This window comes from Cucurbita pepo, chromosome LG05 (assembly GCF_002806865.2).
Source record: "Cucurbita pepo subsp. pepo cultivar mu-cu-16 chromosome LG05, ASM280686v2, whole genome shotgun sequence".
NCBI lineage: Eukaryota > Viridiplantae > Streptophyta > Magnoliopsida > Cucurbitales > Cucurbitaceae > Cucurbita > Cucurbita pepo.
In genome coordinates this window covers 1,499,068-1,510,721 of record NC_036642.1, presented here as the reverse complement: position 1 = coordinate 1,510,721, position 11,654 = coordinate 1,499,068, and the positions used below count along the sequence as shown (strand labels likewise).

The window sequence follows — 11,654 nt, the reverse complement described above, 5'->3', positions numbered from 1 at the left end:
GTAAAATATAAACAATAAATTAAGGAAATATATAAGATATGTTTTAAAAAAAATATATAATTTAAGGTTCAAATTTCAAACCTTCACACTTCGTAAACTGAAAAGAATTTATCATATTTTAATCTCCATTTGTGAAAAAAAAAACCATTTAAGTTATGTAAGAAGTAGCAATTAATTTTAACTATAATTCATTTAAGTTATGAACAAAAAGGGATATTCGGTTGGATTTTTATTTTAATAAATTTTAAGAAACGTGTCGGTTGGTTGCAGTATTCTGTCGTGGCCATAATAAATAAACGGATTAAAAAAAAAAAAAAAAATTATTTGAAACCGATATTATTGTAAGGCACTCTAACAGAGATTCAATTACATTATTTTATTATTATAGTTACTGATACAGAGTGGGGTGAGAGAGGCTGGGAGTGCAGATGGCAACCAGAGGAGTCTTCATCTTCAAAACAATCCCAAATTTCTCGACGGTCTTCAATTCCTCACCCTCTTTCAATTTCCAATCAAACGAGTGCAGAAACGTCGCAAGCAAATACATAATCATTCTTTCCGCCAACCCTGTCCCTGCGCAGTTTCTTCTCCCTGACCCAAATGGAATGAATCGAAAGTCACTCCCGTTGAAATCCATCTTATCATTCAAGAATCTCTCCGGCTCAAACTCCAATGGGTTTCTCCATTGATTGGGGTCTCGCTGAATGGCCCAGACGTTGATGAAAACTCGAGACCCCTTTGGGATTGTGTAATTAGATATCATGGTGGTCTCGCTCGGACAGTGCGGCACTAGCAGCGGCAACACTGGATGCAGACGCAACGTTTCTTTCACTACGGCTTTCAGATATGGCAGACTCTCAATATGGGACTCTTCTACGATGTTCTCGTCTCCGATCACGACGGCTAATTCTTCTTGCACTTTCTTTAGAACATTTGGGTTCATCATCATCTCTGCCATTGCGAACTCAATGGTGTTTGAGGATGTGTCTGTTCCACCTACCACCATGTCCTGTCCGCAAATTCAATTTCATTAAAAATAAATTCTTCTTTGAAATTGTTCTTTTCCACTCAAAATCAAGAAAATAATTACCATGAGCACGCCTTTGATTTGAACCATGGTGAGAGGCGTTTTGGAATCGCCTTCATCTTTGATCTGAAGTAAGAATTGCAAGAAATCGTTTTTGTTCTGCTTCTCGTCCCCATCGGCCATTCTCAGTCGTTGATTGATCATCTTTTCGAAGATGTTGTCCAATTTTAGTGCGAGCTTAAGCATTTGTTTCTCGATGCCTTGGAGATCGAAACGAGCCAACCTCGGGAAAAAGTCCGACACATTAGGCTTACCCAACAGCAAAGTTATGTCCGAAATTAGCTCTCTGAACTCAGCCGCAATCCCGTCCCTTTCGTCTCCATCCACCGACCCACCCCACAACATGCTTGTCACGATGTTGAAAACCGTCAAAAAACCCTGTTCTCCTATGTTCACCGCCGACCCGGCTCGCCGGTATAGGTGAGCAACGGTGTTTCTGACCTCTCTACGGCGGAGCTCGTAGACAGAGTCCAAACTAGCGTTACTGAGCATCTTCATCGTACAAACTTTTCTCAACATCCGCCACTCGGGTCCGTATGGACTCCAAACTATGTCGTAACCGCCGTATGTGGCGGCTCTAGCTGCCCGAGGAACGTCGTGGTTGGCAAACGTGATATCGTGGTCCTTCAACACCTCACGTGCGACAGAGGGTGAGTTGATGATTATACCGATCTTTGAACCGAGTTGGAGCTTTACAATTGGACCGTATTTTCGGGCCAATTCGGTGAAGTAAGTGTGAAGCTCTGGATCTAGAAACGGTAGATTTCCAAGCAGAGGAACGCCGGGGGGTCCGGGTGGAAGCTGCAAGCGCCGGCGCCGGAATCTGAAAGACAAAAGAACGAGAAAACCGGCAAGGAGAGTGAAAATCAAGGGGTAATTGTGGCCGGAATGCCATGGAAACAAGGAATTGAGAGATTGAAGGAAATTGAAAGTGGGTTCCATGATGGAATCAGGAATAGAGAGTGAAGGAGGAGTAGACGATTATATTTCCATATCACCGTCTCAATTCTCAAGTTCCAACTCTACTCCAATAATTACTTAATTAACTAATTATATTATAATAATTATTCTGTAATATTTAATTATGTAATTAACAATTTTTAATGTTACTATTTTCAACTTAAATTTATAACATTTTAATTATGTAAATAATTCTCCAACAGGAACCTAACTTAATTAACATCATTAAGGGAAGACAATAATGGGAATAAAGTGAATAATAAATATAATGTTAATAATTCCAAAAGCTGTCTCGATTGGAGTGATGAGGATTTGATTTTTTTAATAATAATAATAAATAATGTCTTGTCTAAATAATTCAAGAAGGCTTCAGTCGCATCCTCTGAATTTCCAGAAGTCAAGGCCCAAGACCAAGCCCAAGCCCATTTAGATGTTAGATTTGGACCATATATGTTCGTAACTATTTCGGCAAGGCCCAAGCCCATTTAGATGTTAGATTTGAATCATCTAATTGGATCGGATCTTCCAAGAAAAGATTCACTCTTTTGCCTATATTATATGAATTGGGTTTGGCTACTTTTCAAAAAAAGCAACTAAATTCGGCCAATTTGGCCCTTACTCGATCACTAAACGTTGAGCCATTGCATATTTTAAAAGAATTCAATTAAAAATAAAAAAGGCTTAGCAATTATTAATTACATTCCACTGGCTAATCATTGTGTTTTTTTAGGTCACGATTCCAGTTACGATGAGAGACCAATTCAAAAAATCTTTACCCATGCTTCTTTATAAATAAAAATATGATCTTTTTTAATTGTAATGTTGGTGAGTTAAGTATATTATCTCTAGTTTTATTTTAAACAAACGACATGCTTATTCGTCCCGTAAATATAAGAAAATCCAACATCGTCTTAAACAATTAGCCATATTTTTACATAATAATCATGCAAGAAATAAAAAATAAATTTAATTATGGTCCTTTTTTGGTAGGTTAAGAAAATATTAGAATATGGAAAAGAGAAGAGGAAATTGAAATTATATTATGTGGAAAGTACAATAAAGTTAGTGATGCAAAAAGCAGATAAGAAAGCATATTCCTTCTGCCCTCTTAGCTATCTGATTTCATTTCAAGAAGCACAAAGTTTGTATAGAGACTAATGATTTAAGTACGCTAGGGTAACTACACGATAAGAGATTACTTTGTTAGGTGTTTTCGTTCGGGAGCTCGAGTGGCTTATTATTGATGGAATAAATAGAAAGGTATAGAAAGGAGTTTAATATGAAAGGATGGTAATAGAGACAAAGATTACACAAACTTACAATAATGTTTGTTAAAAGGGACATGTTTTGATGTCACTATACTCTTTTGTTTTGAAATTTGTACATATTAACCTCCTTTACTAAATTACCCAGCAATAAACACTTCATGTACATGGTACTTCGTAACATGTCCACATTAAATACTTCTTTTTTAAATAAAAAAACAAAAACAAAAAACAAGAAATTTAATCTTCCTTATGATGTTTTGTTTATGTTCTTTGATTTTCTAGTGCTTTCCTTCCGTTTCTGTTGTGTTGATGGCGTTTAATTCAAAATCATTGAAACAGTCAAAACCGAAATCATGGATACCAAAATCCTCACACTCATGCAGCCAAGACCAATTCTCTTCCCATGAAAAATTGCCTCCATATCCACTTGGGTTGTTGTTGTCCCAAANCATGAAAAATTGCCTCCATATCCACTTGGGTTGTTGTTGTCCCAAAGAGCTTCTTCTTCAATCCAGAAACTAGTGTTTATGAGGTTGTCTAGAAGAAGCGACTCGTCCGTGTTCACCGAGCTGCTGTTCTCCGTCTTCGCCGGGGAGCTTGAGTTATCCATAACGCTCTCGTTTTCCTCCTTGCAATGGTGGTTTCCGGCAGAGCTTTCCGCCGTTTTTTTGGTCTTCTTGTTGTTGTTGGGGTTAAGGCACTCGTTCTTTTGATCCTCTTGCTGTTTTTGGAGGGGTTCGTGTGTTACTGGATCGATCCCCATCTTGATGAGCTTCTTCTTTATGTGCGTGTTCCAGTGATTCTTTATTTCATTATCCGTTCTTCCCGGCAACCTCGCCGCAATCTTCGACCATCTAAACATTAATGATTAAAATATAAATCTTTTTGAACTAGATGTTGAGTCGTTGAAGAGAGTCCCAGCTAATTTGAGAAATGATCATGAGATTATAAATAAGGAATACAACGTGTGTTGTCTATCTTAAATCACGCCGGGATTTGACAAAAAGCAAAGAGAGAGAGAGGTAGAAAGCGACAGAAAAATATGAAACAAGACATTGAATGTATAGTTAAGATACAAATTTAGAATACAACCAGACATTAAGTTTGTCTTCTTTCCTACACATTACTTCAAAATGCGTAAATGAACTTCTCAGCTTAAGATTCAAGAAATGAAGGTGGTTGAGAAGGAGCTTTGAAGCTAAAATCACCAAAAGGGTACCAAAAAAAATCAAAACTTTTCTTAAATTTCACTGAATTCCGATGACCCAAGTCCCAAAAAATGATAAAATAATAACAACAACAACAACACCAACCTGTTTCCCAGACGAGCATGAAGATCAATCACCAATTGCTCTTCAGCTTCAGAGAGAAGGCCTCGCTTAAGATCAGGGCGGAGATAATTAGTCCAACGAAGGCGGCAGCTTTTGCCACAACGGCGGAGGCCAGCGAGCTTAGGGACGGCCCGCCAACAGCACTGCCCATTAGTGAGTATAAAGTTGATGAGTTTGTTGTCTTCGTCAGCAGTCCAAGGGCCTTTTTTAACTCCAAGTTTGTCACAGCAAGGTTGCCTCCCCATATTTTTCAACCTTTTCTCTAACAATTAGCGGGAATGAACCTGAAAGCACCAATAAGCGTTAGGCCGCTGCTTTGGTGTTGTTTTGAAGGACCCAAAAGCCCCACAAGGCTTATCCACCTTTATATCAACCTCCCTGTTTGTAATTGTATTTGTGGTTGGGTTTATTCCAAGCCCTCACGTTGGAATACACTTAATATATACTACAAAATGCACACGCATGAAATGGGAGATCAATCAAAGAAGGATTAAGATTCTGGGGTCCACCATTTTTGCAATGAAAAAGACAGAGGAGCTACAATGGCAATGCTCTGCTGTGGTTAGCTCCACTAAATGGATATGGATCAGCTGAATATGGAGCTTACACGTGTAACCAACCATCAGAAGTGGCACAACAAAAAAGAAAAGTATACAACAAAATTTATAAATTTTTTAAGTTTAGTGGGATGGTTTTAAAAATTTTCTTCATTAAATTCTTTAAAATGTTTATAAACAATGCTAAAACGTTGTTTTACTCTATGATTAATTGCTTGTGGATGCAAAAATGTTGCACCCATGTTGTATTGAACACACTAGTTTAGCATAATCATAAGCTTTTAATTAAGGATATAAATTTTAACACCAAAATTATAATTAGAAAAAAAAAAAAGAAAAAAAAGAAAAGGAAAACCAAGTTTTTGCTTATTCAACTTTTTACTCCACCACATAGGCAATACACATCAGCCATTTCGTCATCTCTACGTTTACGTGTCCTTTCTGAAAGTAGGGAGATTAATATGGTGTTGCCATGTGGCATTGGAGGGGCCACGACTGGACTTCCCCCAGCTTTCCAATAATATTATTTTATTCATAATATTCGCACCGACCTGTAACCTGTTCCATGAATGACCCGGTTTTTTATTTTCTACATTTTCTTGGCGCTCTGTTCATGATGAAAAAACCGGGTTCTTTTTCTTTTCCTTAAAAGTAAAATAATTATATATTTAAAAGGAAATGCTTGACATAATATTGGTAATAATCTGATTAAATAGTTTATTTGGTTCATAATTATAGCTAGGCTGCGCTTCCCCCACATTCTTTTCTTATATATAGACTTGCCTTTTGCAAATGTGTTTAAAAAAATAATTAAATTTTAAAAATTAGAAAAAAGTAAATTTTGCTAAGATTTCTAAAGCAACTTTTAAAAAGTGAAAATCTTATAATATAATCATATTATTAAATATAGCTAAAATATTCCTTTCTTTATAAATCTAAATTTTGATTTCGTGCAACATTTAACATTATAATTTATTTAAAAGATAAACTTTAGCATATAAAAAGGATTTATGAAATTAATCATTTCAAATCGTGATGTTCCTCTTCTTTGTTAAGAAGTATCATCGTGGCACTCACGTAAAGAAGGAGTCTATAAATGAATTGAAATCACGTTCGAATGAAATCGATCTTTAGTGTAAAATAGCGAAAAAAGACTTTAAAATTTTGAAAAGTATACATTATTTTTTTCAGTGATTCAATTATAAAAATTTCATTATTAAGTGTACTTTACTTAGAACAATGGAACGTTGGGAGCCTTCTAAGAACTTTCTTGAGATACACGTGAGTGAGGACAAAACATGCTAAAAGAAGTAGGAAACGTGATTATGTCGTAGGAAAACGTCAGAGGCATCGATTACCGAATATAAGTTCATCCATATATTTAAAAACGTACATGAGGTATGTAAGGCTGGGTTATATTTTACTTAAGCAACATCAAAAAGTATTTACCCAGTTTGAGCAAAATATATATTTTAGGTGAAGGAGAAAGCACATAAAGTCCATGGTGACTATAAAAAGAATTGTTTAAAGTTTAGGGTTCTATCCATTTGAAGATTTTACATGTGTTTAATTTTTCTTTCTTTGTTGGTTCGTCTATATCATTATTTTAATGTCACCCATTGATAATAGAGCACAAATACCATATGGGTGGTTGGGTATACAGATCTCCTCCTTTTTTGGGTTTTGACTTATGTCTCTTGGCGTAGGTTAGTGGGTATGAACATCCACCCTTTACCCTACAGGTCTTCATAATCTTGACTACTTTTAAACATAAACTTAAAAAATATTGGTTTCATTATCCATTTAGACCAAGATATTGAAAGTTTATGAATTTGTTACGTACTTTTAAAAGCATTCAATGCATCTAGTTTTAGTGATTATTTAGAGAAATGAGAATTCGAAGAGTCATTTTGTTGAGATAATTTAAGAGAAGATGTTGATAATTCAGATGCCAAGTGTCCAAGGAGGAAAAATAAAGCATATATTTAAAATTACTTTGAAGATACTGCAAAACAAGACCATTTGACCAAGTACAGACATAATTTTAAAAGAAGACACAACTTCCTTTGTAGTTCAACAACATAAACAACACTTGTTATGTTCCTACGGTGTCTCGTCTCTTCTAACTTTGCAAAACCAACCACGTATGAGTTTTCCTTTTTTTGGGTTCCAAAACATTTTACATTTTGATGTTTCATAACACACAAAACCCTTTCTTTTAAATGTTTAGTACATGCATGGTGTAATAATACTTTCACCCCTCGATCACTTTGGTCCGTTTTGTATGGTAGTCAGTCTCATAGGTTTAAAACGCATCTGCTAGGAATAGGTTTCCACATTTTTATAAGAAATGTTTCATCTTCACTAACACACCGCTCAATGTCGGACTCTAACACCATATGTAACAGCTCAAGCTCCGTCCAATGACTTGTTCTGATACCATTTATAGCATATATTATCTGTTTTGACATGTTACACATTACTGTTAGCCTCATGGGTTTAAAACACGTCTACTAGGGAGAGGTTTCCACACCCTTATAAGGAATGCTTCGTTCCCTCTCTAACCGATGAGGGATCTTACAAACCCTAACGATAAAATAATACCATTTGTAATAGCTCAAGCTTCGTCCAGTGACTTGTTATGATACCATTTATAGCAGATATTGTTTGTTTTGACATGTTACACATTACTGTTAGCCTCGCGGGTTTAAAACGCGTCTACTAGGGAGAGGTTTTCACACCCTTATAAGGAATGCTTCGTTCCCTCTCTAACCGATGAGGGATCTTACAAACCCTAACGATAAAATAATTCCATTTGTAACCGCTCAAGCTCCGTCCAGTGACTTGTTCTGATACCATTTATAGCAGATATTGTCTGTTTTGACCTGTTACATATTGTTGTTAGTCTCATGGTTTTAAAACGCGTCTACTAGGGAGAGGTTTTCACACCCTTATAAGGAATGCTTCGTTCCCTCTCTAACCGATGAGGGATCTTACAAACCCTAACGATAAAATAATTCCATTTGTAACCGCTCAAGCTCCGTCCAGTGACTTGTTCTGATACCATTTATAGCAGATATTGTCTGTTTTGACCTGTTACATATTGTTGTTAGTCTCATGGTTTTAAAACGCGTCTACTAGAGAGAGGTTTTCACACCCTTATAAGGAATGCTTCGTTCCCTCTCTAACCGATGAGGGATCTTACAAACCCTAACAATAAAATAATACTCGTCTCTTTTGGCTAATCCAAGCACAACCCTATTAATTAAGAAAAATGCGTCATCTTAGGCTTAGGGTTTACAATTTGGTACTTAAATTGATGATAAAAGACATTAATGTAGGATGATTTAAACTATACCCAATTCATGAATCTCTTATTGAGTTTGAAACAAAGAGTCCCATTGCGTTTAAAAAGTAATGAAACCCCCAAAAGGAACTGTGGAAGTAGGCAGGTCGTAGTTGAATTGGATGGGTGTTTATAAATGCAACAAAGTGGAGAGGGATCAAAAAGGATGCCAAATGTTTTTGTTAATTTTTGTAGGAAAAGACGAATGGGTTATTTTAATTAACCCTAAAAAGTGACCAACTTTGCCACCCACCATACCACTTAGGTTAATGATGAAGTATTCAATCTCCAAGTACATGTTAGCGTCATGTTTAGCTCAAACACCATTAACCCATATCTAAAAGCGACTCTTCACCAACCCAATTCAATTCTTTCATTAACAAATTATGTACTTAAATAAACTTTGATTACGTTTTTAATTACCTCAATTATTTACGCCATTAGTGGGTAATGCAATCGTCATTTATTCTTAAGAAAAAGTATTATGGCACAGATTTGGGAAGCAAAATGATGGATGGAAACGCCGACACATAGAAGGAAGCGAGTTGGGAATGAGGAACCAACAATCAATTCAATTGGTTTTTTGTTGGAAAGTAAATGGAAAAGACATTCACTTGGGACTTTTAATTTCATTGATTTTACAGAAAAGTACTTAAGAACAAAGAATTTAAATGTGTATGATGAATTAATGTATTTTAATCATCAAATCTAGCAGGTGAATGAGGGTGTTGACTGGGGAGGGAGTTGAGTAAGGATTGGGTGTGATGGAGTAGGATAGATCACCTAATTGGACATGAGAACAGAAGATTAGGAGAAAGAACAGCAAATAAGGGATTTGATTGGAGGGCAACCCCGGGATCGCAATTAGCTCATCCACTCTCACTCCGTCCATCTCGTCAGTTGGGAAGGAGAATAAATTTTTTTTTATAAAGGCGTGGAAATCCTTCCCAATTTTTTTTTTTCTCGCTTACATTTGAGTGAAGGTTAGATTGTGTGGTAATGGAGTATGGTAGATTCGTCCCATATGTTTGTCGGCAGTCGAAACACTATGGACGCAACTATTGGACGCAGCGGTTGTGTTTGTGTTGAAGATTTATATGTGGAGAAAATTAAAATCTTCACATACGTGTATCCACTGAGGTGTTAGATGTGATAGAAATTCAGTAACAAAAATGCTACGGCCCAGCCCATTGATTGCTTTTAAGGACTACACTTACAATAGCCGTAGGCCTGTTTGAACCAGCCCACAACTGCATCATTGAGGGAAACAAATCTTTAATTACTTTACAACTAACTCGCTTGTGTTTAAGGAAGTTGGTGCGACCAAATACTAGACATCCTCTTATGATTGTAAGACTTCCATCATTGACCAAAAGATCAGAAATTTGAATGTCTCCCGAATTCACTCAGTGTCACATGATTTCTTATTTTAAATTATAAAAATTTATTAAACATGCAAATAAAAATATGAACTTCCTAAAATTAAACAAAAATTGGAAAGACCCAATTTGTGATAAATAAAAAGTTGTGACTAAATTCTAAGTTAATCAAAGATATAATACTTTGAATGAGTAGAAGTAATGGTTATGTTTAGGTTGGCGGCAGAACCATTAAAAACGAACGGTTGTCTTTTTACGTTTTGGACGGTTAAGATTTCCCGCCACAGGGAGCTTCATTCGCATACGGATAACGCTGGTGCAGAGTACTGCAGAGTACTACAGAGTGAGACGAGGACCCAAGAACCAGTGGCTGAGAATTGTAATCTTTTCATTTTCACTATTTCACAGAGACCATCAATGGCCGCTCTTAGGTTCGGCTTCACCGCCACCACCATCCACGTTTCATCAACGTCGATTCTCACCCGCACTCGCCCCAACCCAAAGACCATTACCTGCGTCGGATGGGTATCTTTCTAATCTTTCCCTCTTCTTCTTACACTTCCATTTTTCCTTTCCTTATCAGAGATTCGTTCGATTCAGGACCCAGAAGGCATTTTTGGACCGCCTCAGACCGGCCATATCGCTCGAAGAGAGTTCACAAGGCGGCTGGAGAGGGATGCCGAAGCTCGCGAGGCTTTCGAACGCGAAGTCCGGGAAGAGAAAGAACGCCGCCAATTGCTTCGAGCGGTACTTCTAGCAATTGGGGTTTTTCAATTTCATGACTTTTTTCCAATTGGGTTTGTGTTTGTTTCCAAATTTGGAGTGTTGGTCAGTCAAAATTTACTGATTGTTGTATTCATCTCTGTTCATGGATAGTCTCGTGTAGTTCCGAACAACGTGACTGGCCTTATTGAGTATTTTCTTGATACTGAAGCTCAGGATATTGAATTTGAAATCGCCAGGTTAAGGCCCAGGTTAGTGATTGAAACAGGATTCTGATTTTTCCAGTTCTGTTAGCTCAATCAGCTCTGATATCAACATTGTCTGATCATGGCAGGCTGACCGAGGAGTTTTTTTCGAGTATAAAACTTGAGTTGGGAGAGCTTAGATTTGCCGTTAACAAAACTGAGGTCAATTCTTGTCATGTTTTAAAATTTCCTTAGATGAAGATTGATGCCATCACGATAACAACTAAACAAGCAATTCCCTTGATTGTTTAGGCCATGGAAGACAGAGTGATTGAGTTAGAAGCATTACAGAAAGCGCTTGAAGAAGGAATAGGTCTGTCTGAAACCTCAATTCCTCTTTCCCTGGGCTGCTTCATTTGATAACATACTTCATTTAGTTTTGTGTTACAGAAGCGTATGATAAAATGCAAGGCGAACTGGTAAAAGCAAGGGAAGGCTTAACCAAAATTTTAACATCAAAGGATGTAAAAGCTACCGTATGTGTTCTGTTTCTTCTTTCACTCTGCTGTTTATACCTGACTCTGCAACCAAAATGCTGACCATGTCGCTTCTATTCTGTAGTTGTTGGATATGGTGGAACGAAACGAGCTCAATCGATCGCTACTAGCCCTTCTCGACGAAAACATAGCCAATGCGCAAAGCGGTAACCAGGTAATAGCCATTGATGAATTTCTTCTTTCACCATGTTAGCTTCAAACAACATCTTTAGAGCTTAAGAACACAGATCTTGGCAATTGAATCTTCTTCATTGACGATAT

At 36.9% G+C, this 11,654-nt stretch overlaps 3 protein-coding genes across 3 annotated transcripts; 1 reads left to right on the top strand and 2 right to left on the bottom strand.

Moving 5' to 3' along the window:
- Positions 1 to 314: 314 nt before the first annotated feature.
- LOC111795560 (geraniol 8-hydroxylase-like) lies at positions 315 to 2,110 on the bottom strand. Its single transcript, XM_023678062.1, has 2 exons — positions 1,091 to 2,110; positions 315 to 1,009 (listed from the first exon to the last, which is right to left on the bottom strand). The coding sequence occupies exons 1-2, from the start codon at positions 2,027 to 2,029 to the stop codon at positions 389 to 391; spliced, it is 1,560 nt and encodes a 519-aa protein (XP_023533830.1). The 5' UTR covers positions 2,030 to 2,110; the 3' UTR covers positions 315 to 388.
- Positions 2,111 to 3,374: 1,264 nt separating this feature from the next.
- LOC111795562 (protein ODORANT1-like) lies at positions 3,375 to 5,050 on the bottom strand. The gene is made up of 3 exons (XM_023678065.1): positions 4,629 to 5,050; positions 3,778 to 4,169; positions 3,375 to 3,730 (listed from the first exon to the last, which is right to left on the bottom strand). Exons 1-3 carry the CDS (start codon positions 4,889 to 4,891, stop codon positions 3,594 to 3,596), a joined length of 792 nt encoding a protein of 263 aa, XP_023533833.1. The 5' UTR covers positions 4,892 to 5,050; the 3' UTR covers positions 3,375 to 3,593.
- A 5,079-nt stretch (positions 5,051 to 10,129) lies between these two features.
- Positions 10,130 to 11,547, top strand: LOC111794981 (the record flags this gene model as incomplete). The annotated part of the gene is given in 7 exon segments (XM_023677201.1): positions 10,130 to 10,453; positions 10,529 to 10,675; positions 10,805 to 10,902; positions 10,986 to 11,058; positions 11,149 to 11,209; positions 11,287 to 11,372; positions 11,458 to 11,547. Coding segments are annotated over 7 exon segments (879 nt in total), but the record flags the coding sequence as incomplete, so codon positions are not given.
- Positions 11,548 to 11,654: the final 107 nt, after the last annotated feature.